Source organism: Onthophagus taurus, chromosome 2, assembly GCF_036711975.1.
Source record: "Onthophagus taurus isolate NC chromosome 2, IU_Otau_3.0, whole genome shotgun sequence".
NCBI lineage: Eukaryota > Metazoa > Arthropoda > Insecta > Coleoptera > Scarabaeidae > Onthophagus > Onthophagus taurus.
The window spans coordinates 6613154-6636686 of record NC_091967.1 but is presented as its reverse complement, the minus strand read 5'-3'; the positions used below and the strand labels follow the sequence as shown (position 1 = coordinate 6636686).

The 23533-nt window shown below is 31.6% G+C and overlaps 4 protein-coding genes across 4 annotated transcripts; 1 reads left to right on the top strand and 3 right to left on the bottom strand.

Moving 5' to 3' along the window:
- Positions 1–1908: 1908 nt before the first annotated feature.
- Positions 1909–4727, bottom strand: LOC111427106 (uncharacterized). The gene is made up of 3 exons (XM_023062091.2): positions 3964–4727; positions 2786–3058; positions 1909–2287 (listed from the first exon to the last, which is right to left on the bottom strand). The coding sequence occupies exons 1-3, from the start codon at positions 4379–4381 to the stop codon at positions 2190–2192; spliced, it is 789 nt and encodes a 262-aa protein (XP_022917859.2). The 5' UTR covers positions 4382–4727; the 3' UTR covers positions 1909–2189.
- Positions 4728–8925: 4198 nt separating this feature from the next.
- LOC111427433 (golgin subfamily A member 7) lies at positions 8926–9623 on the top strand. Its single transcript, XM_023062575.2, has 3 exons — positions 8926–9189; positions 9243–9395; positions 9448–9623. The coding sequence occupies exons 1-3, from the start codon at positions 9040–9042 to the stop codon at positions 9586–9588; spliced, it is 444 nt and encodes a 147-aa protein (XP_022918343.1). The 5' UTR covers positions 8926–9039; the 3' UTR covers positions 9589–9623.
- Positions 9624–12640: 3017 nt separating this feature from the next.
- LOC111427453 (phosphodiesterase 6) lies at positions 12641–19724 on the bottom strand. The gene is made up of 9 exons (XM_023062606.2): positions 18969–19724; positions 16057–16305; positions 15862–16005; positions 14774–15502; positions 14125–14448; positions 13777–13930; positions 13581–13726; positions 13292–13526; positions 12641–13243 (listed from the first exon to the last, which is right to left on the bottom strand). Exons 1-9 carry the CDS (start codon positions 19548–19550, stop codon positions 13119–13121), a joined length of 2688 nt encoding a protein of 895 aa, XP_022918374.1. The 5' UTR covers positions 19551–19724; the 3' UTR covers positions 12641–13118.
- Positions 19725–21264: 1540 nt separating this feature from the next.
- LOC111427179 (Lysyl oxidase-like 1) lies at positions 21265–23526 on the bottom strand. Its single transcript, XM_023062179.2, has 5 exons — positions 23266–23526; positions 22887–23036; positions 22668–22836; positions 22019–22609; positions 21265–21742 (listed from the first exon to the last, which is right to left on the bottom strand). The coding sequence occupies exons 1-5, from the start codon at positions 23441–23443 to the stop codon at positions 21367–21369; spliced, it is 1464 nt and encodes a 487-aa protein (XP_022917947.2). The 5' UTR covers positions 23444–23526; the 3' UTR covers positions 21265–21366.
- Positions 23527–23533: the final 7 nt, after the last annotated feature.

The window sequence follows — 23533 nt, the reverse complement described above, 5'->3', positions numbered from 1 at the left end:
GGGGATTCAAACTTTTCTAACGTCCCGGAAAAAAAGTCTGCTCAAAAACTGATCAATAAATAACGATACTTATTCGTCGAATGCACACAAAGTCATAAAATTTTGATAGGCAATCAACATTTAAGCTAAATACCAATATAGCTTTATACACCATGCAGTTTGCAAAAATGACAACGTCAGCTAATATTCGGGCATACGTAAATGGAACGTAAATCAGTGGTGACTTACACACGGCCGGGTTGTAAATTAGCGGGCACGGTTATTTTATGGTTGGCCGTAAAAAATAACGGAAACACGTGGTGGATATGATCGTTTGATATCCATTTTTACGCGCATCGGCATTACAACGGGTTAAATGAAAATGAAACTGCGCAGAACCAATTTCTACTCTTCGTTACGATACGCTGTTGCATACTAAATGGATAAACTTTTCGATTTCATTCCGTAACATATCTGTTGAGTACATTTCAAATGGAGTTCCTAAAACACATTCCGCAAAGTCGTCGAGTAAATACACCTACACACCTGTAACACTGAAATGACTAGATTCCATAGACAATAGCAAATGTGCCGTTGTGTACACTACAAAGCTCTCTAGCGAGCGGAAATTGTTACTTAACAATTAATTTCTCTTAACACGGACTCAGTTGCTAAAAGCTTCCAACTAGGGACGAACGCTAATTAACGTTTACAACTATTAAAAGTGACGGTTCTTAATTGAAATTTGAATATAATAATAATAACTAATTCATCTACTTATTCTATATGAATTCATCAATTATGGCTCAACTTTGAAGTGCTTAATTAAATTACATAAAACGAACAAATTTTCATTCAATCAAATATATTTTCACAAAATATCTTCATTTCATAATATTTTTATATTTTTCATACAATTATTCATTATAACAACGACATGCATAACAACGCAAAGCTTTCGTATACGAAATAAAAAAAGTTTTTCTTTTGCGGTGTCACATTTCCAATTATGGAAATAAAAGCGGAGTCATGTATTTCAAGGAAACCCCCGTGCGAAAGCAACGTGCAGGTTACGACATCGTCCTGTAATTTGTGTACTTACTTCAGAATATTTTCAGTTTTACATTTCTAACTACTCCATGGCGTAACGATTCATAACAAAAGATTCTTTTTAATTAAAAATTATAAAAGTCGATCTTCGTAACTTGATCATTTATATCATTTTCGACCAAATTTATTACAAATTGTTACATTTGAATTATGAATCACTTTGTGCTCGGTAACTTCTCTTATAATACCAAATTGATTGTCGGAGCCATCTCGTGCAATCAATAATACGACGAAGACCCACCATCTGCAACTTTCCGGTCAATTTTCTCACCAGATACCCCAATAAAGCTATAAATCAACGTGTTCTCTCATTTTTACCTCCATTAAAGCCCACGCTGACGGCATAGTACAATTTATAAACCCTCCCCACGAATACATTGATATGGTTTTACGTTTAATGGTTTCCAAATGGAAAGCTGGATTTTATGTTTCTTTTTTTATTGTTACGACAAATCCAACGGAAGATTTAGTTTTATTATAAATTAACATTTGGTAGTACGAACTTTAGATTAAATTTGGTCATTAGATCGCAAATCCAACTAAAGATTTGTGATACTTTTTAAAGGTGTGAAGGCGGTGGATGAGAGTAAGAGAGACGACTAGAACAACTGTCGTATAAGTGAGAACGAGACGAAATGCTTTAATCTCAAGGAACGCGAATGCGACGAAGCGATCATTATAAACCACAAAAGAAAAGATGAGTTCTTTTCTGCTTAGATTTAAAACAAATTCTTTTTCGACGAAGGTATTTTCCTAAAATCTACTGGGAAAAAAAAACTATGGTAGAACGGAAAAAAAAAACAAATGTATTATTTTTTTTGAAAAGGTCTTAGAAAATATAAATGGAACGAATCAAAAATTTTAAAAAATAAAGCAAAAAAAAACGTTTAGCAGCTTATATTAAGGATATATACACCAGCAGGAATTATGCAAGGAGACAGTGTAATCCCATTCCTGTTATAATTATCTTAAATAAATAAGTATAAATAAGTTTTAAAAACACACAATCACACTTTACATGAAAATTAAAAAAAATAATTCTAGTAGTTTTTGGTATTGTTAATTCTTGCCACTTATTTCATACGATTAGTAAAAGTCTGTTATTGTCGCCTTTGAATGTTAGCTCCAAATTTATCCGTTTGACCACCGTATTGAGTTCCAAATTGACCTCCGAATTGTCCTCCATAATTATTTCCACCTAAAATATAAGAAGATCATATCCAATTAATATTATGTTCTGAAGGAAAAGTGAAATCGGATGTATAAATTATTTCTAGGCGAATATTTTTTGTGTCTAGAAGGTCGTTCTACTTCCTAACGTCCACTACGTCTCAGAACCGTATCCTCAAACGTTGACTAATTGCTGGTTATCGGATAATTGACCCTCACTCATTTAACTCAGGTACCTAATATAGTAGATAATTGGATAATTGGAAATCCATTTTAGCGGACGCCCGCCGTCCAGCCTCGCATCTCGGGCAAGATGGTGACACGAAGGTAAGAAAATACATTTTCTACACGATCTACATAAAATATCCGTTATTTTCATGAACACTAAATGAAAATAAATTGGAATGACCTACACTTAACTTTCTCGCATCTTACAATTTAAAATAATAAAGTTAGAAATTAAACTGAAATTTACCAAAAGCTTAAAATAATATTGTATATTAAAATTTTTACCATAAGTAATTACCATAAGCTCCGAATCCGTTTCCAAAATCTTCATGATCAGCCTCTATAGTAGTTACATGATGATAACCTCCTCCAGCTGCAGCTTTCATACAACTCATTTTTAAGTTATGAATAACCGATGGCAAAATAAACGCGCCAACCAAAAGAACTTTCTTAATTACCAAGATTCCAGCGAGTGCCAAAGCCACCAAAACTTTAATTTTAAATACTTTGAATAGCGTGAGAAGCGAAATTAATAGATCGGCTTTTTTCTTTTTTCCTCTCGAATCTACACCTGCACAAATAATGTTAAAAAAATTAATTAACCGTATAACATGGGTGTGATAGTATATTATTATGATATAAATCTTTCTATGGTATTAATCCAATGCTAACGAAAGCGGTGTAAATATACTTGTTTGTATACTTTGTATCTACCGACCTTAATCTTCGAAGCTGATAAAAAAACATATAAAAAATAACTAGGGTAGCTACAATGAGTTTATATTTTATTTAAATTTTATTTCAATTTTTTAAAACCTTTTATACAATGTTATGACTTTAGTGTAACTATATCTGCAAAGATCTAAAGAGGAGTTCCCCAAGATGATACAAGCTTCACTATTTGAAAAACAACTATGTAAAATGTTCAATCTTAGATTTCCATCGACTCTTTTCAACGATATACAATCATGGGGTTGTAAGAACGCGTTAGAAGAAGTCGTTTCAGTTAAAAGCTCCATTATAAATTATATCCTTGTACATAAAGCAATTTTGATGGGTTTTGTTTAGCAGTATCACTTCAGAACTCCTATGAATAAATTGTTGCTTCAATTAAACGAAAACACTATGATTTTGATTTGAAATGGGTGATGAAAAATTTATGTTTATGACATTCTATTTTTATTTAATTTTGAAGAGTCATTTTGATGGATTTGTCAGACTTTAAATCAGGCTACTATTTAAAAAAGGAATTTAGTTATTTATAACTAACAATGATAACAAGCCTAAAAAACTTTATGAACGAGTTTGGAATTTAATTAAATATGTTTACATCGAACGAATAGTTTTTGCAATACCTGATTAATTCAGTTTTCGAATTAACGAGTGCCTTTCACCGCTATGTCCAACATACATCAAAGTTTTTAATCATTAAACGTAAAAACAATATATTCAATATATAAAAAATTAAAAAAAAACCTTTTCTGTCCGAATCCAAAGAAATAAATCTTGCTCCTTCGGGAAGCGAAACAAGCAGACTCTGTCTGTTTAAAAAGTGATCAACTTGTCTCCTGACAAAATTAAAAAACTTCCCAACCTCCGAATAACCCGACAAGAATCTCGGTGTTTCCCCTGAGAACAGCGATTCTTCCTCGCCGTCAACTTCATCGTACCTCGTCATTCTCAACGGACCAAAACTGCCCTCGAAAAAACTATTCTCCGTATAATTCGTAATATATTTTAACACTCTGTATTTTGCGCAGGAAATAACATCTTTTTTAGTGGAACATTGCCCTTGCGACTCTTCTAAATATTGATCTTCTGATCTTGCAAATTTTACTGTTACACTTAAAACCACCACCATCGTAAGCACAATTTTCGTCGTTTTCCCGGTCATCTTTATGTAGGATACGGTTTATTGAAATAAATGACCAGCCTTGGTGTAGACCTTGAGAATATATATTGGGGAAAAATAGGTCAGTAGCAGTAAGAGTGGGCTTGGTTTACTCGGTGATATCTTTGGTCCCCCTTCATCTTCTAACATCTTATCTTATTCATGGTGTTAGTAGATATAAAAAAAATAAACCAATTTATTTAATGAATTAATTACTATCCTTGTTCTCTTAATCCACCTCAACTAAATATGTTATACAACAAATAGGAATAAATAAATACTCGATACGTTTCTACCCCTAAATCCTACTGTTGTACAATAGGATTTAGGGTATTAAACAAGTAAACACACCCAATGATTTATTACTACGAAACTGATTACATTACACAAAAGTTAATAATATGTTATATTACGTGGATTTCCAATTAAATATTTCATCTTTGTCCAAACAATATTTGTAAATATATCTGTGTTATTAGGTATTAGGTCGAGATTTTTTCTGAAAAACTTCATTAGTCCATACTTGCTCACTCGGAAGAGATGAGTGCTTACATTATCGAAGTGCTGTTATTTTTCTTTTCTTCTTAATGTAAGTACATCTTGACATATTAATATTATTTGTTTATGAATTAAATAATTTAATAAACTCCAATTGTATCATTTTTGATTAGTTCGATTTCTAATTAGATTCATTATGACTACTTAAATCATATCACTTCAAACGGAAATCGCGAAATCAATCTCATCTTGATTAATTAATTGATCAAGATATTAATTATGATTCATTTTAATATTCAAGGTATTCCAACGGTTATTAATTATGACATAAAGAAGATCAAGGTATAGCCAATTAGTTCAATAATAGGTTTCAATATCAATCTATACGTGACGTCTTTTATGCTAAGACGAAGCTTTAGAAGACATTCTTATCCATTGAAGCGTCCATGTAATAGAAAACCTGCACGAAACCTGTGCCAAAAAAGCCGATCATAGCTGTCGTGTTGTAACTTAATTAGATTGAAATAACTGGGTCACAATATTCATCCGATAGATGACAAAAAAAAATTTTTATTTAATCCTTTTTTAGTGTTTTAATAATTTGGTTTAATACAATTTTAAAATTGGATTTTCAAAAAAACAAAATACCTACCACTACAATAATTAAACAAAAAGGAAACTGAATAATGGTTTAATTAAAACCGTTTCGTAAAATTTTATCCAAACCAATTTATAAAGCGAAATTACAACATTTCATTAACGATAATCAACCAAACCAGTCGTTTTATTAAATATTTCGAAACCTATTACAATAAAATCTAGAAATAAATAAAACGATTTGAATTGCGTTGTAATCATAAAAGTTTTTTTATGTGTTTGACTTGACTTTACAAATATGTATTTTCTATTTTAAGTGTTTTTAATTCATCCTTAATCAAGTCGCAACTTTTTGAAACACTAAAAATTTATTCATAAAGGATAACAGTTAGATAGACTAAGAGTAACAGGTTGTCCAAAAACTCTTCAACCCAAAATAACTCTTTTTTTATATAGAGGCAATTAGGAATCTACGAGCAAGCAAAGATTGCGGAATGACAAGATAAGTTGTTTTCCATTTCTGACCTACATCTGTAACTTCATTCATTTCATTCTGCCTAAACTCTTTCTTCTATTTCCATTACAATCCTCTTTCCAATATCCTTTGTGTCTGCTCAGTTTCCTTTTTATCCTTCTTTCCAGAATTCGTTTTTCGTTTTCCCTCGGATCACTTTTTTTCTTTCAAGCGTTAGTTTAGTCGCAATATCTTCTTTTACTAGCCTCAATCTTGGCTATTGAGTTTTCAATCTATGCCCAGTCTCTTTTTTTCTGTTCTATCGCTGGAACGTACTCGATTTTTATTCCTATGGTAAAAGATTATCTGATAAAAAATAAACTTCTTAAATCTCTATTGGCACTGGTAACGCTCCTGATCATATAAGTTAGTATTGTTTACAAATGTCAATCATCCCAAAAGGAATGTTGAGTATGGTTAGTTTTCTTTTGTATGCCAATTAAACCGTGAAGGAATGTTATGTAAGGTTAGTTCTGTTTATAAATATTAATTATACCGTGAAGTTTTCTTTAATAATTAGTAATGGCAATTATAGCGTGAAGTTTTCTTTTGTAATGTCAATTAAACCGTGAAGGAATGTTATGTAAGGTTAGTTCTGTTTACTAATATTAATTATACTGTGAAGTTTTCTGTAGTAATTAGTAATGGCAATTATAGCGTGAAGTTTTCTTTTGTAATGTCAATTAAACCGTGAAGGAATGTTATGTAAGGTTAGTTCTGTTTACAAATATTAATTAAACCGTGAAGTTTTCTTTAATAATTAGTAATGGCAATTATAGCGTGAAGTTTTCTTTTGTAATATCAATTAAACCGTGAAGGAATGTTAGGTAAGGTTAGTTTTGTTTACTAATATTAATTATACTGTGAAGTTTTCTTTAGTAATTAGTAATGTTAATTATAGCGTGAAGTTTTCTTTTGTAATGTCAATTAAACCGTGAAGGAATGTTATGTAAGGTTAGTTCTGTTTACAAATATTAATTATACCGTGAAGTTTTCTTTTGAAATATCAATTATACCGTGAAGACACATGTCTTGGCATAAATGTAGAACCCATGATCAACTTTATGCAGAGAATTTAAAAGCTTTAGAGAAAATGAATGAAACTTTTCACGGATCGAAGAAAAATGTAGAATCTTAAGATACTTCTTCCAATATTTTGGTATTAATTTGGATATCCTTAACGAGATAGCTGTTAATAAATGCCCAGACACAGAAATGGCGGAAAGAGTTTGTAGCACTTCAGAACATTTCAAAAAAAGAAAAGAAGAAGGCAGATAACTTTAGACGCATTGTTATCAGCAAAAGACCTAAAATGTTATGTTAATTTTCACTACATAAATGTATGTATATGTGTTGCCATATTTAATAAATTCGAATTCAGATTACGGAATGTAATTCAATAACTAAGCTGAATTAAGTCGTTTAGATGCCAGCTTAAACTCAAGTATCGTTTATTATTACGTTTATTAATCTCTTTCTTCCTTTCTAATTAAATAAACGTATAACAGAATCACTCTCTATTAAAGGAAAGTCCTCCTACTTTTTTTATTTCTGGATTTATTGTTCCAAACAGAACGCTTTCTGTAGTTTCTGTTTTTGATTTATAAACGAGGAGCCTTCCAGTCTCCAGGTTTTATCGAAAACATTGATATTCGCACGGATTAAACTTTCTATAAAACGATCGAACGACCAACCCGAACACGTTTATTGATTTTCGATCAATCTTCGTCATATAAATACAACTTTTTTCAATCCTCTTTTATTTCATCTTTGAAATTATTATTTTTAAACACAATTCCATTTCAAATTTTATCAATTAAGGTAAATGAAATTGAATTTAGAAAAAATCTGCTTTATTTGTTTTTTGAAGTTAGATTTCATATTTAAATATTATTAACGTAATAAATTAAGCATATAATTGGATCACGTACTGAATTAATTTCCATATCATTTACTTTATCGTTATCATAACCATGAATGTCCAACTTTTTTTTTTTTTGATTTATTACAAATTAAATCTTAATAAAAACGATTTTGTCTTGTTTTAAGTTATATTTAACACTATCGTTAAGAAAGTAAGGAAACCTTCTTTCTACTTCTTTATTTAAGTAAAATAGTTAACTTTTTGGCTTTCCTTTGCTAGTAAAGGCGGTGTAAACCATCAATTGCAACTGTGCGTAATTAATCTAAAAGAAAAATGGTTAGAAAGTGGATTTTCTAAATTAATTTTTTTAATACGATTTGTTCATACTTTATTTAGAACATACTTCACAATTTCATTTAGTTTTATTACCAAAACTGATGATTATGTGTTTAAGATACCGTCATTATCATATCAAAACCTTTATTTGTATTTATTGTGACTCATAGTGTTTCATTATTTTCTTTAAAACTATATTTAAGTTGTTATTAATATTTTATTCCACAAGAATATGTTATTATCCTGTTTTTATTTTAATTTTTTGTTTTTTTTTTTTGTAAGCTTGGCAACTCTAATATCTAATAATTAGCGTTTCCAAGCTTTAAACGCAACAATAACTTTCGCGCTGATTTTCTAACGATTCATGATTTATGAAACTTTGAAGAAAACTAAAACTAAAACATCGAATTCTCGTTTTAATGTGTGTCAAATGTCTTTTTAGACTGTTTATAAATCAATACATACGGTTTCTTTTCAAATAAGTTTGTAATTAGTATAACCCAGATCTTACAATTAGTTTGCAATTAAAGGAAATCGAAAGGCGCTAGTTTACATGTTTATATGGTTCTCTGCACTCCACAAAACCACATAAAAATTGCTTACGTATAAAATTTTATTGATTAATTAGAAATGAAATAAATTTAGATTTTTTTTTAATTAAATAGGGTAATAAATTTTTATTTTTTAGGGTTATCCGCCTGAAGTAAGTAACCAACTTCACAGGGTAATGTCAAATTTGACAGTGACTGTCACAACAACATGGCGTACTGTTGATATCGCGCAACTTGATCTCGTCCGTTTGCATTTGACCGAAACATTGCAAAGTGAAATCGTTAAATTTCCCATAAAACGATGAGTAATCACCACAATAACGGAGGTCGAACGGCTGAAACGGAACAAATGGCACCGACGCAGTGTTTGAAAGTGTTTATACAACGGGATTACACGGACGGAACAGTCGTCAAATTTAATACAAGGTTTCCACAAGAATTAGAGGGTCGGGTATGTTTAATATACATTTAATTAAACTCCACTGTTAACCGTTACAATTTTAGATAGAAAGACAAGCGTTCGAACAGACCATAACCAAGTTAAATGAGTATTTTGCTGAAGCAGAAAAGGCATCTTGTGCTGCTTATTGCGAAGGATGTTTAGCATGTCTTACCGCTTATTTAATTTATGTTTGTAAGGAGACTCATTATGAGAAAGTAAGTTTTTAGAAAGTTTGGAAATTGGAGTTGATTTTTTGTTTGGTTTTAGTGTCTTAGGAAAGTATCTAAATATGTAGCAGAACAAAACGAAAGGGTTTATCAACCGAGAGGGTTAAATGTGACTGATCCTAGTTTGAGGGGTTTACGTGTGATCGAAATCAGCTGTCTGGACAGGCCTCCAAACGCATGACTTGCGTTGTCCTACTCCACGCAGGAGTTCTTTATGTAAATACTACTTTTATTTTATACTAGATACAGACTTTTTATATTATAATCTTATTTTATACTTGTATAGGATTTTATTAAGAAAAGAAATGTGTCTTTCCTATTCATCTATTTATACAAACACTTTTGTTTTATTTTATTTTATTTTTTCATTTTATTAACAACTAAAGATTTCATCTTTTTAAAGAAAACGAAAAATATAAAAAAAGAAATATTTTTTGTTACAAATATACAAGACTATAATATACTTGAGTATATTTATTCCTAAATTATATACAATATATTGGTAAAGAGATGTAAAGTAATGTGTGATTTTACAATGATTATTTTTATCAATAAAACTGAATTACCGAAAAGATCATAGTCTATTTTTGATTGGTGTTAAAACATTTATCTTACAGATAAGGAAATTATTACACTGTTTATTACCTTTATATTTTTTATATTCTTTTTGTAACAATTAACACTATAATAACTTGAAAACGAAATCCTTTAGAGTTCCTCGTTTTTTTGTTTATATTTTTCCAGAAAAGAAAACCCATCTGGACTGATACTCATCCGTAGCTTTTCCAATTGCCCTGCTGTTGAAAAATTCGTAGGCCCTGCCCATTTCGAACCCGACTATTACAAATGACTGGTAGCCAAAATGCATTTAGGCTCTTGAAATGTTCAGGAGTTTACCATTGAGATCATAAAAGATATATCTATGTTGTTTTGCCCCCAACATTTTTTTCTAAATGTGATACGAAAAGAATAATTGTTTTCATTTTTAATTGTATGTAGATGGTAAGAAAAAAAATATTTTTTCTGTTCTGTTTTTTGTAGAGGTAGTTGTAAATTGTAGATTAATAATGTTTATAAAAAGTGATGGGAATTATCTAAAAATAAAAAATAGAATATAAAATATTCTTGGATAGTTCCTATTCACTATTATAAATACATTGTATCATAACAGGGGAGTCATTAATGATCTTGAGTTTAGCATGGTAAATGTTATATCCTGTTAAAGTTTGACAAAGATTAATAAATATGTGACAAAAACTAAACCATTTTCAATCATATAAAAGAAATTATGTATATTAAAAAGTCCTGTATTAATTATCTAATACCTTAACAAAGTAAAAGATTTGAAATAATAAAAAAAATTGCAATATCAAATTTCATAGTGGTAGTAAATGAAGTATGTAGACAACAAATGTTAAATGGCACCCCTTAAGTATGTTACTGTAATAGTATTCTCTTCACCCAAACCACAATTTATTATTGTCTCAAGAATCCAGGAAAATGTCAAGTTCTTGATGAATCTTCTTATTTATAAGACTTTGTAGATGTGTAATATTTGGCACCCTTATAAATGAATTAAAAATGCTACTAGAAAACAAGCACTAAAAATAATTAATACTCAATAATCTAAATAATCATTATTATTATAATCACAATTTTTGATTTACAGATAGAAATTTTTCATCGTCATAAAATATGGAGTTGTGAAACTTTCTACAACTTCCCTTGGTTTAATAAACTATAGTGGAGTTACAAAGCATGGTCATAATGTATCTATTAATCAGATTGTGTGAAAAGCTTCAATATGAATAATTGGAGCACAATGCAACCACATGTTTTGATTATCTAGAAAATATATTGCTAATATCAATTTCAAGGTGGAGATTTAAACAAATAAGGAAATTAACATCGTACAAAAAGGCGATTATTGCTATTAATTGACTTCTTTTTACATTCCCAGAGTTAAATTAGAAAGATATATATCTTTTATGATTCACTTGATAATTTTATATAATTTGTGAAACATACCAAGATTACTTCTACTTGATAACCATTACTTTAATTTCTTTATTGATGGCTTGAATTGACTAAAAACAAATGAGATGGTTGTTCCGCAAATAAATTCAAAAAAAGATCTCTGATAAACACAGATTGTGTCTGCATTATCCTTAGGAAATATTTTTGTCGCTATTAATGTAACTATCTATCAAGAATATCTGTAGTATTGTCAGTATTTTGATAAATTTTTAGCTGTATAAATGATTGTACAATTAATTTTTATATTAAAGTTTTGTAAGGTTTATAAAAAGAGTTGGTAATTAAGTTAAGATTGTTTCAAGAACATTGCGATTTAATAATAATTTGCAATATATTATTGGTAACAGCAAATGAAGGGTTGAAAAAACTAAAAAAGAATTTAAATACCTCCCTCGTTACTACTTAAATAATCATGAAATAAATATAGCAAATATAAACTGTAAATAACACTAAAAAAAATTGTGAACGTAAATTACACAGCTTAAAGGTGCCAAGTTCCACTTAAAAAATGCGTTCAAATGTTGCGGATTCTGAAATTTTTGGGACGGTATTGGAAGCTTTGCTCCTTTGATGTAGAAAAAAAATTCATTTACAAATATTGTGGAGCAAATGAATTTATTTTCCAGCAACAATGGGTAATTTTCAATGTTTTTTCAGCTTATAGTCTCATACCATCTCTCATGTTCGGCTCATCTCCATTTTAACTTTGAGATGAGCACAATGATGTCCTCTATTCCCATTCTTCATTATAGATCCCATCTCTCATGGTCAACCCCAACATGGACCTCTCCATTCTGCGTTCCATTACTTACAGTTTTTTAACAGATATGTTTGTAAGTGTTAATGTTTTAGTATGTTATCTTCGGTTGTTGTTAAGAGCAAATTTGACAGCATGAACTTAATAATTGTTTTATTTTAGTTCAACTGATTACATTTCTACGAATTATATATTTTTTTATTCTTAGACATTCTCACAATGTCTTTTTCGATTGTTTCTTCTTTTCCTTGCTACATTAATTATAAGGAAGTAAAGTATATTTTTTCAAATTAATTTCCATGCTAAAATCAAAATAATATAATAACTCCCCCAATATTTTTTGTGCCAAAGTTTTAATTGATGAATTAAATTATATCTGTTTACCATAAAAAAGGTATAAATAAATAATTAAATATGAAGAATATTTTTTTTTGTATGGTGTATTTATTACAACTTATAATAAATAAATAACTTATAAACTATTTTAACAACAAAATTTTCTTTATTTATTTTTTTATTATTTAACTTTACTTTTTTATTTATATTTACAATCCTCCGTTCCTTTTTGTTGTTATTTTATTCATTAATAAATTTAAAATCTATTCAAATAATTATCTCAAAACTTTGTCTTTTTTATTTACGTTTAAGCATCACTAGGTTCCTTTTTTTAATTATAATTATTATTTCTCTTATTATTAATTATTATTATTACGTCAGTTGCCAAGGTCCGCTCTTTTTATATCAAAAAAATGTACCCTTATTATTACTGTTTGAATTTTCTTTTCTATCTTATCTAAATTTATTTATTTTTTTAATAGTCAAAAACTTTTGCGTACTGGTTTAAGATTGTCCAGTTTCCTTTTTTAGTTTCTCTTCGTTAAAACCGACGAGGTACTTCACAGAAGGGTTGTGTAGCGTCACAAAAAGCAGCAAAACTTCTGCCTTCGCTTTAGCTTATGACTCAATGGCGGCAAGTTTTGATTTGACGTCGAAGTCTTTAATGTCTGTACAGTTAATTCTATATCTTTTGTTTCCTCGGGATCTAAAGAAAAATAATTAAAAAATGTAACATTAAAAGTAGGGAATTTACCTGTGAAAGCTTCTACTGGTTTATCTATTGTGTCGTGATCGATCCACGTTAAACCCATTTCGACTTTTTCTGCTAAATCCTGCCAGTGTTGGCGATTTTCCATTGTGCCCGCATAAAGGGGACGTACCCAAGGAAAAGTTTCTGATAAAACTCGGTAAAGTGGCAAACAGATAACGTCTATAAACCCAACTTGCATTTGTGGTAACTCATCTTTACGTTCTCGATCCATCATCGCCTAAAATTTAATTAAATTTGATTTGAGTCGAAATTGGTATTCAGATTTTCTTACAACGGGTTGTTCTTTTAATTGAAGCTTTTCTAAATCCCCCTGATCAAAAAATTCATCAGCAACCATTTTAGCTACGCGGTGTTGAACGTCCCAAGGTTTTGCGATGGCACTAACATCGCATGCAGTCATCATCATGCCCGATAACACTAAAAAAATTGTAAAGAGAACATTTTTTTAAAGGAATTTAATTTCTTACATTCTTTCTTCTCATCACTTTGCCAATCGAATTCGCCGTTTTCAATTAATTCTAAAAATTTATTTCTTTTTTTAAAGTACATCGCTAAATCCGTTGATAAAATAGCACTTTCGACGATTTTCATGATTTTTCGATAATCATCCGGCGATAAAGCCTAAAAATTACAAAATAACAAGATAAGTTTAATATCCTATATAAAAAAATAATAATGTTAACAACAAAGATATACTTTTACTTTAATCCATTAACTAATTGCTGGTTTTATTTTCGCGATTTTTTTATCTTGTTTGCTCACCCATCAGCGAAAATAAAAGCACCAAATCACCCAAAAAATACAGACCCACCTACTTGGAAAATGTTATTGCTGTCTGTGTTTAATATCATAACGCACTGATCGAAATGATGATGTTCCATCGTGCTGGTTGAATATAAAATAGCCAAAGGGGAATCGGTTTTCATTTGAAAAGCGTTATTCGTCCCTCTATGATCTAAATCATGGCACAAACAAGCCACCAAAAGTCCGAAAATTTCTAAATCGTTCATAAATCGGTCCATTTTCCCAGTTTTAAACATTGCAAACATCGTTTGAGCCACATTTAAAGCGTGTCTCCAATTATGGTACTTTACCGGTCTATAATTCTTTTTTACACTTAGTATCCATCTACAGAGTACCTAAAGGAAAAAAGAAAAACAATTAATTGGAGATCGATTCAATGGCTATTTATGGAAAAGTCATTTGTTTAAGAATTAATTTGTAATTAAGTCGAATTGAAATTAATGGTTTTTGATAAACTCGGACGATAATGCCGAAAGAAATTACTCCCCCAACAATTTTAAATCAATTTTAAAATTGAAATATTTATTTTTACTAAAAATGACTATTTCACCTCTTCGTTTACGTTCTTCAATAACGGAACTCATTTTCCAAAGTGAAATTTTACGATCAGCATCCCCCTCATTTCCTTCGCGATCGTAAAAACGAGGGAGCGGCACTCACCTCGTAAGGTATGTGATATTCCTGCACCAGGTTCAGCTCGAGGAACATCCGTAACGTGGCCCGACACGTGTCGTCGTCGGTAAGGTCGAAATCGATAAAAGAAAAACTGTACAAATTGAAAGTTTCTGCGGACGGTATATCATCTTTAGATAATTTTAATGAATCCTCGCGGTTGGCTGTCGCATGATAAGAAAGACACTCCAAAGCCACTTTTTGTTTTGCCATTAATTTACACGCATTTTCGTACATTTGTGTGTTATGGATACCGAGTCCACAAAAAATTGCGAACGCCTCAAACAACGAAACATCACAATCGGTAAACGAAGTCCCATTCGTTTTATTTATTAACTGCGCGACACCAATTAAAGTTTTTTGGCCGTTAATAATCGGCATGCAAAGAATGGTTCTGGCACTTTCAGCGTCTCCTTCACTGTGTTGTTCATTTAACCACGCTCGAACATCACCGATGTTGAGGATTTGCCCGGTTGCTGCTGCGTACCCAGCTATTTGGGCGAGTGTAGAAGTTTTTAAATCGAATTGAGAAGGACGTGATACTAATGTTTGAGTGCCCGGTGCTCTAAGTTCAAAAACTGTCGTAAAAGTGCTGGGTTTTTTGATTCCGCTCTCAATCATATCTTCCGCGGTTACCGTATCACTTTGAAGGCGACTTAAAGGACCATGACGTTCAATTATTTTACCAGGACGCTCTAATATTCGCTCTAAATGACTCTGAAATCATAAAAAAATATTTATGCAGGATGAATAGTTTCGAAGAAGAGATTAATTAGATTATGGAGTCAGTAGTTGTAAAGACAGGAAGCAACCAACGTTAAATCGTACACCTATCCAAATGTGCCACAAAGCAATTATTTGCGCACCGAAAACGGGGATTGATCACAGCGGATCCTATTGTTCTCCCAAATAGACATTTACTCCGTCCGTGCCATACATTCTGAGCGTACAAATTAATTATTGGAACAACTCCATTTCGAAAAGCAATTTACTGTGACCTCCACAATTGAATTACAGGTTTACCTCGATTATATTTTGATACTTATAATATTTTTATTATATGATAAAAAACTTACAGCTTCACAGCAATCTAAATCCAAAAGATACACTGCACATCGTTCGCATTTTAAGAGAATCTGAGCTTCACGCATAATTTTGGTAACGAGACATTCCAAATTGTTTTGTTCTTCAAAGATACTTCGCGCTAAATTTAAAAGAATCTATAACAGAATAACTAAGTAACATAAAAATATTAATGAAGTAAAACTTACTTGATTTCTTCTATATTCTAAAACGCTAACTTCAAACAGTTGGGCATTTTGAATACCAATTCCGCAAAACGTAAGATACCTTTGAAACACCTCCACATCATGCTGGGTAAACTCTAACGTATCATCAACTTTATTGATAATTTGGGCAACACCAATCACTTCACCCTCATAGTTGCAAATGGGCATACATAATATTAAATTGGTCTTATAACCAGTCTTGTTGTCGATCTCGCTGTTGAATCTTGGATCCTAAACAAAATAAATAAAGTGAAACAAATTGAGTTATAATTAATTAAAAAATCGTTATCGATAGAGAATTTTCCAATTAGTGAAGATATAAATTCATTTGGACGGCTTCATCGCACGTTATTATTCGCGTTATGCCCTTATAACATGAATATAAGGACATAAGGTGGTATGAGAGGTCGATCGACTTGCAAATGAGGTAGTTAAATCGACGGTTAGAGCGGAAAATTCATATTATAACGTATAAACCCAATTCCCTACGTAATTTCCTAAGTTATTTCGTACATAAAATCTAACGTTATTTATAAAATCACCTATTCAACTAAGAAATTATAATCTTCACATTGCTTTATCCATAAAAGCTAAATCTTACTTTAATAACTGTCCGCGCATCAATTTATCGAAGTGTTGATTGACCATATTTGATTATCGTAATCATAATAGACGTTATGATGACTGATTGCATAAATAGAAACTTGAAATAACTCAATTAATAGTTCGCTCAATCAATGAGCGTACATAACGTTCATCATAGATGGTTTGTTTAAGTCTGAACTTATATGGATATCTATATTAATTATTATCTTAATTATTTATTACTTCTATATGATAAATAAATCAGGTAGCAAAAATATGTCAAAATGATTTTAATCGACTTGAAACAAAATAATAAAAAAGCCTTTCGAAACTTAGATGAAAACGAAGAAAATGAAAAAAGGAGTTGGTGTGAATGATTAAGTTACTAAATATGTTTCAAAGTGATTCAAGAATATCCAACAATAGTAAAGTGTGATTAATTGGTGTGAGTCAAAATGGTTCTAACTGACTTAAAACATCTCAATAAACATTAGGATATTTTCCAAAGACAAAATAAGTTAATAAAATGAAAAGGAATTTTCTGTAAAAGTGTCAACAGTTTGAGAATATGGAATTAAGTAATAAGTGTGAATCAGAATGGTTCTAATCATTAAATGTAGTTAAAAGAGATGTTCACCAGGAACTTCAAAACTACGAAAAAATTGTGATTGGCTACTAAGGCATCTATACACCTTAGTTTTAGATGCTGCATACAACACATTTAACTTTGTAATATCCCTATGAACTTGCAACGTAACCTGATAATTTTCTGTAATCCATGTTCAAATCTTGTAACCACTTAATTGACTCGTAATTCTTCGTCTTCTATCGTTGTCTAATTTACTCCACCGTTTCATCAGAAACTTGTGGTTTCCGGTACTTTTACGTACTATATCATACAAAGTTTTTTGTTGCACAGTTGATATTGTGAATACCTGAAGGTGTAAGAGGCAACACCTAATGAAATAAAAACGATGGTATAAAATTTAGAAATTGTTGTCAGGTAAAAATTAAATCGAAAAATCTTACTGCAACTATTAATGTTTATTTTGCACTGTACTCAGCACAGATATTGCTACATTACTGCTAATTGTGAGACCATCAAAGGAAACATATCATCGGTTAGCAATCCACAAAGTTTATCAATATGCTTTTAATTTACAGGAATATCAACACACATCGAGAATGTAAACGTGATTAATAGTTATGTAAACCCTATCGTCAAAAGCAGTCCAATTAACTCTTAGTTCCAATTCACAAACGTAAAACCTGATAAACCTTTTCATAAGATCTCTCAAGCGTTAAAGCACTGCCTCTTGTAAAGTTTATTGCGTTGATATTGCTTTACGGAATGGCGACATCAATACTTTCAAAAGTAATATCAAATTTACACATGATGGCCTCGATATTGCTTCAAAAAGCCGTAAATATTTGGTGTCCTTTTATTACATTTTTAGTATTACATTGCAAATAACAACTCGTTAAAATAATCAAACAGGGTTTGTTCCCATTGATTAAATAGCAGCAGCAGTTGGAGTGTTAAAACAAACTTTGGATGACGAACTGTTACAAATTCTGCCATACATTTGAAAACTGTACAGCTAAAAAGGAAGCCTTGATAACATTAAATGTTTACAGCTGAAATAATTTCAATAAAAATTAAATAAATTTATTAATAATGATTTATCAATAAAACATTTTTAAAAATGAATTTCTTGTTTGTATAAAGTAATTAAGGTGTTAATCCAAAGTAACTCATCTGGAAATTAATTCCCGATGAAACCGTAAATACAACATTATTAAATACTCTTTATTCGAAAGACATAGCGTGATTCAATAAAATTATCCACAAAAGGCGCTAAATACGCCAATAAAATGCTATTTAATTATCGTCCCGTTTTGCATAACGACCGGCCGTCATGCAACAGAACAATACGGTACCAACGACGGTCTCATTTGACGTCAGAGAAGTGTGGTGGTTATTAATATAACGTTGGAGGTTTATATTTGGAGGCTTTTGATGATGAAGATGGTTTTCATGAGGGTATTACGCTAATATCCATTACACATATAGTTTTAAAAGTAGTTTTATGATAAAAAAAAAGAAAAATTATCATTCATGTTGTTAAAAGTTTCAAATCTAGTTAAATAGATATATGCTATTTTTACGTAAAGTTTTATAATGGAGAAACTTTCGCAATATTCTAATCCCCTTAAAACAAAGTTTTTAAAACTCCAACTTATCAAAATTTTCCTTACATCATCGAGTCTATAAATTTAAAAGTTAAATCCATATCTTTCACACTTACATTATAAGCATCCTTGATATTAATCAAAGTTTTGTACTGTGCAACGGTCCCAGCTATACCAACCCCAAAAGGTATTTTGATATCTTCAGCTCTGGCTTGTTTGACAGCTTCCTCCAGCAACGAATCGTGCCGGACATCGAACAACTTTGCCACTAAGTACCTGTCATTCGGTGGTCCTCTCGCCAAGAACAGCGATCCCCTGTCCGCGTGAGTAAGTAAGCTAACGTTCTTGAGAATCTTGTGACACAACACGTCAATGTCTAATTCGTTGGCTACATCCCTTATCAGTTCCATAAACAATTCCGACTCGTCCATACTCTCCAAATCTTTCGTTTGGCGCGAGCCAGAATTTTGTTGGTCATTCTTCGCCGGAGATGTGGCCAACCATAGTTGAAATAAATCCGAGGTTATAGAAGTTCTCTTCGCGAGAGTCGTGGGAGGAAGAATCGCCTTTTGAATTCGTTGTCTTAATTCCGGCGTTGAGTGGTCACGTAGCCAAATCTCCAAATCGTCCGCGTGCACTTCCAGCCATTCTCCGACCGACTCCAGACTGTTCTCCTCGGCTGCCGGACACTGTGACATGTCCCCGCATGTCACCAGCGAAGCCAGGCAAGCTTAGGACGAAGGGCACTACAGGACTGGTTCATCACTACTACTGTAGCACATGTGGGGAGACAGTTGAGGAGGTCCTGGGACGAGGTGCGTCGGCTTATTGATTGGGGATGCGCGCGAACTCCATAACTCCTTATGGATAGAGGTGGTCGAGAGAACTGACGCTTGCGGCCGCTTGTTTTCCATACGGTAGAATTTCGAATTAGTATGCCACGCTCGAACTCACCAATGATAATTAGACCGTACGTATGGAGGTGTGGTTCCCCTATTGCAATACTTATTGATGACATCATAGTAGAGTATTAACACTTTTTAAGTTCACGTTTATTGTTTATGTGAGGTGATTCAAAATGTGTCTTAATCTTTATTTATATTTCTGATTACCAAATCTTAGAAAATGCTAAATTTATTCTAATTTCATATAAAACATTTTCTAATTCATAATTAAATGTAACCCTTGCATAAATGCGTTAATGCATTGTGAACACATATTTGTCAAGTAAATACGAGCTTGTGTATATGAACCATTCATCCGGACATTAAATTGACAAAAGCTTTTATTACGTTGGAACAATCGCGTGAAAGTAAACTACACGATGCAAGTTGCTTTCCCTCTCCTTTACCTTTGTTTACGTGCTCGCAATTCTTGTTGACTTTGTGAATATTACATGTTACTTTGATAATTAGATTACAAAATTAGATATTTTTTTTATTTTCTCATATAAAGAGACTTTCTGTTTTATTATAGAGTTCAAATTTGACTTTTGGGATTTAGACATATCTACTAAATAATTTGTAAATTTAACAGTTTTTTACATTTTGGATGGAGAGTAATTTTTGCTACTGTTTGCTAGCAGCTTTCTCCATCTTTTGGATTTAAACTAAGTGTATACTACGTATCAAACGCAGATAATCGACTGGAGACTAGATAGTACTTGCAGAAAACTAGGAACTGCCGATAGAAGACTAGATACCAGTGCAGAGTACTGCTTACTCCTTCCAGACGACTCGGCATTGCTGAAAGGAAATTTGATACTGCGTGCAGGAAACTACACTATTGACAAGACTAGATACTGTTAATGCAAGAAGAGTTACTGCTAATAGAGGATTAGATACTAATTGAAAAGGACTAGGTACTGCTGACAGAAGACTAAATACTGTTTGCAGAAGATTAAACTCGGTTTACAGTAGACTAGATACTTTTGGAAGTGAACTCGATATGGTAATGGATTTTTGAAATTTTTGACATACTAAATAATTCAATCGAAACGTGTACAATACGATTTAATTTGTTGTAATCATTTCCCAACCTAAACAAAAACAAAATCGCCTAAAAATATTAAACAATGATTAATTTTAACAGAAACTCATGTTGGTTTTGTAAATACCGATTTATTGACAAACACTGTTGCTACGCTGAAGTGTTTTTGTTTTACTTCCTTCTGTATATAAACCTCGTTATTGTTGATTTTATAATGTGAACATACAACTTTTAGACAAATTAGTAAAGGGCTATACGAAGCTTTTCCGAAACAAAACCGAGTTTCTAATTAACTCCCATCGAGGCAATCACAACTTAACTTAACAAGCAGCGGGTTCTATTCAGTTCCGAACTCGACTCGAATTTAAGTTACAGCTTTAAAGCAGCTTTGTATACAAACCAAAATAAGATTTACGACTAGTATTTAGGTAATTTTATGAAAAGCGATTTATTAAATTCGAAAATACAGTTTGCGGTTAATTCTAAATTAATTAAGTTAAATTTGATATTTATTATTTTTAAGAATCAAGGTCGTGTTATTCTACAATTTCTTATTACTCCTTGCGTATGTGTGTAATAAAACTCACAAACGGCTGCGTTATTCTCATATGTAATCTCTGGGACCTTAAATTCAGGATTTACGGCCACTTTCAACGTATATTGCCCAGGTTCTAACTCGCTTATATCCACCCATTGGCAATCAACTGTATACTTATAAATGTCAGTACAATTTACAGAGATACCTTGTTCCCCATAATTCGCACAAGCGTATTTAGGTGTAACTCCCGGTAAACATTTGTTATCCTCTAAACAAAACGACGCTTTATGGCCCTCAGCGACTCTTCGTCCTTCAGAGTTATAGATATCGAATGTGGCAAATACTTCCATGCTATGATAATGCCTAAAAATAAATAAAAATTAATTATTACTGCTTTTTTAGTTCTCAAGTGCATTTCGCTTTTAGATTAATGGTTCGTGCCTATTTCCAATTAGAATTTAAAACGGAAAACGCGATGTCCATTGACTCTATCGAGCTACTAGGTAATACTTTAACTTTTTTATGACTTTGCATTTGAACTTTATTGGCCTATTTACGGCAATTGTGCTCGAACCCATTAAAATGTTTAGTTTACTATGACATCTGATGGTCATAAAAGGGCTCATTCGTTTAACTTACATATGGCACATGTGCCATTCCCACAAATGCTTTGGAATAAACGGTCTGAAATCCGCAGTACCAATATTTATGATGCTAGCGGTAAATCTCAATAATCTTCTCGTTTCTAAATGCCAATTAGGATTTTCTTTTTGAATAACGTATGCTTGAGATGCTAAACAATTTTCTTCCATCGCACATTGTAGGTAAAACATTTGTTTATCTTCTAAATGAGCCGTTCTAATTAATTCTGTGTGGTCTATAACTAAATCTGCCATCGATTCTGTACATTGAACGGTAGCAACATCTAAACTGTTACATTCCCCCGTTTTTAAATGTTCATATTTGCATTCGCTTAAAGTGTTTTCGTTTCCTATACATTTTATTCCGTAAAAAGTTGTATTTGTGATGTCGCCACCGAAATAAGTTGTTTGCATAGCATCGTTTGCGTAACCTAACGAGAGGGTTTTACAAACTATCGTCGCTTCGAGGAGAGACCATCCATCACCGCAAATTGTTGACCAACCCATTTTCGATTTAAGCTCTACTCTTCCTTCAGTTTCGATACGACCACCTTGAAGTCTAACAGATAGTTTCGATGGCATTTTTGAACTGTTAAATAAATATTAATTAATTGAATTAGTTAATTGGTGATTTTTTTTTAAATTACAATATTTTTTCTTCCGGTTTTTTTGATTTAATTTCGGGATCGGGTGATGTACAAATAACTCCTGCAGCTTCCGTGTAATCACAATCGTTATTTCCCCAACCATCAAATCGACATTTCGTGATTTCGTCTTCAGTGCCATCACAATAAATATTATCCATCCAATATCTTCCTAAAATTATATTTTTTTAGTAACTATGTCATGTTGGAAATTGTTTTTACTTCTTGCTGGACCAAAATGCGAGCTATAAGTTGGTTTTCCAGTTCCATTTTCATAACCTAACTGTTTACAAACAACGTTTGCTTCAGCCGAATCCCATTCATCGTCACAAATCGACCCCCATTGCCCATTGTGTAGAACCTCCACGTTTCCTGAAACACGTAAAAAGTTGGCGTAGATCTGCATCTAAATGCACGGTGAACGAAAGGGCGTCCCCATTCAATTTTTACAGGATCTAGGTTAATAGGCACTACGAGCTTTCCGTGTTAAAACCTCGGAAAAATATTACTGGGAAATTCAAAAGAAGTAGGATATTGAATGTTAAATTCTCGCTCGAGTTTATAAGGATGTTTATAAAAGAGAAACATTTTTTTTTATTACCTTCGTATTCATCTCGACCTCCAACTAATTTAATCCCACCTTCCTCTTTTTTAAGCCTCTTAAGATGTTTTTTTACTAAATTTGCCTTTTTTTGTTTAATATCTTCGTCGCAATTAAAATCGTGAATCAAAATAATTAATAAAATTAACCAAAAACTCCACTTAACATTTTCATTCATCTTGTTTGATTAAAATAAAGATACTATATTTAAGTAATTCTGCAGCAATAAGATACTAAATAAGACTGACCCGATGCGACCGCTTACGCA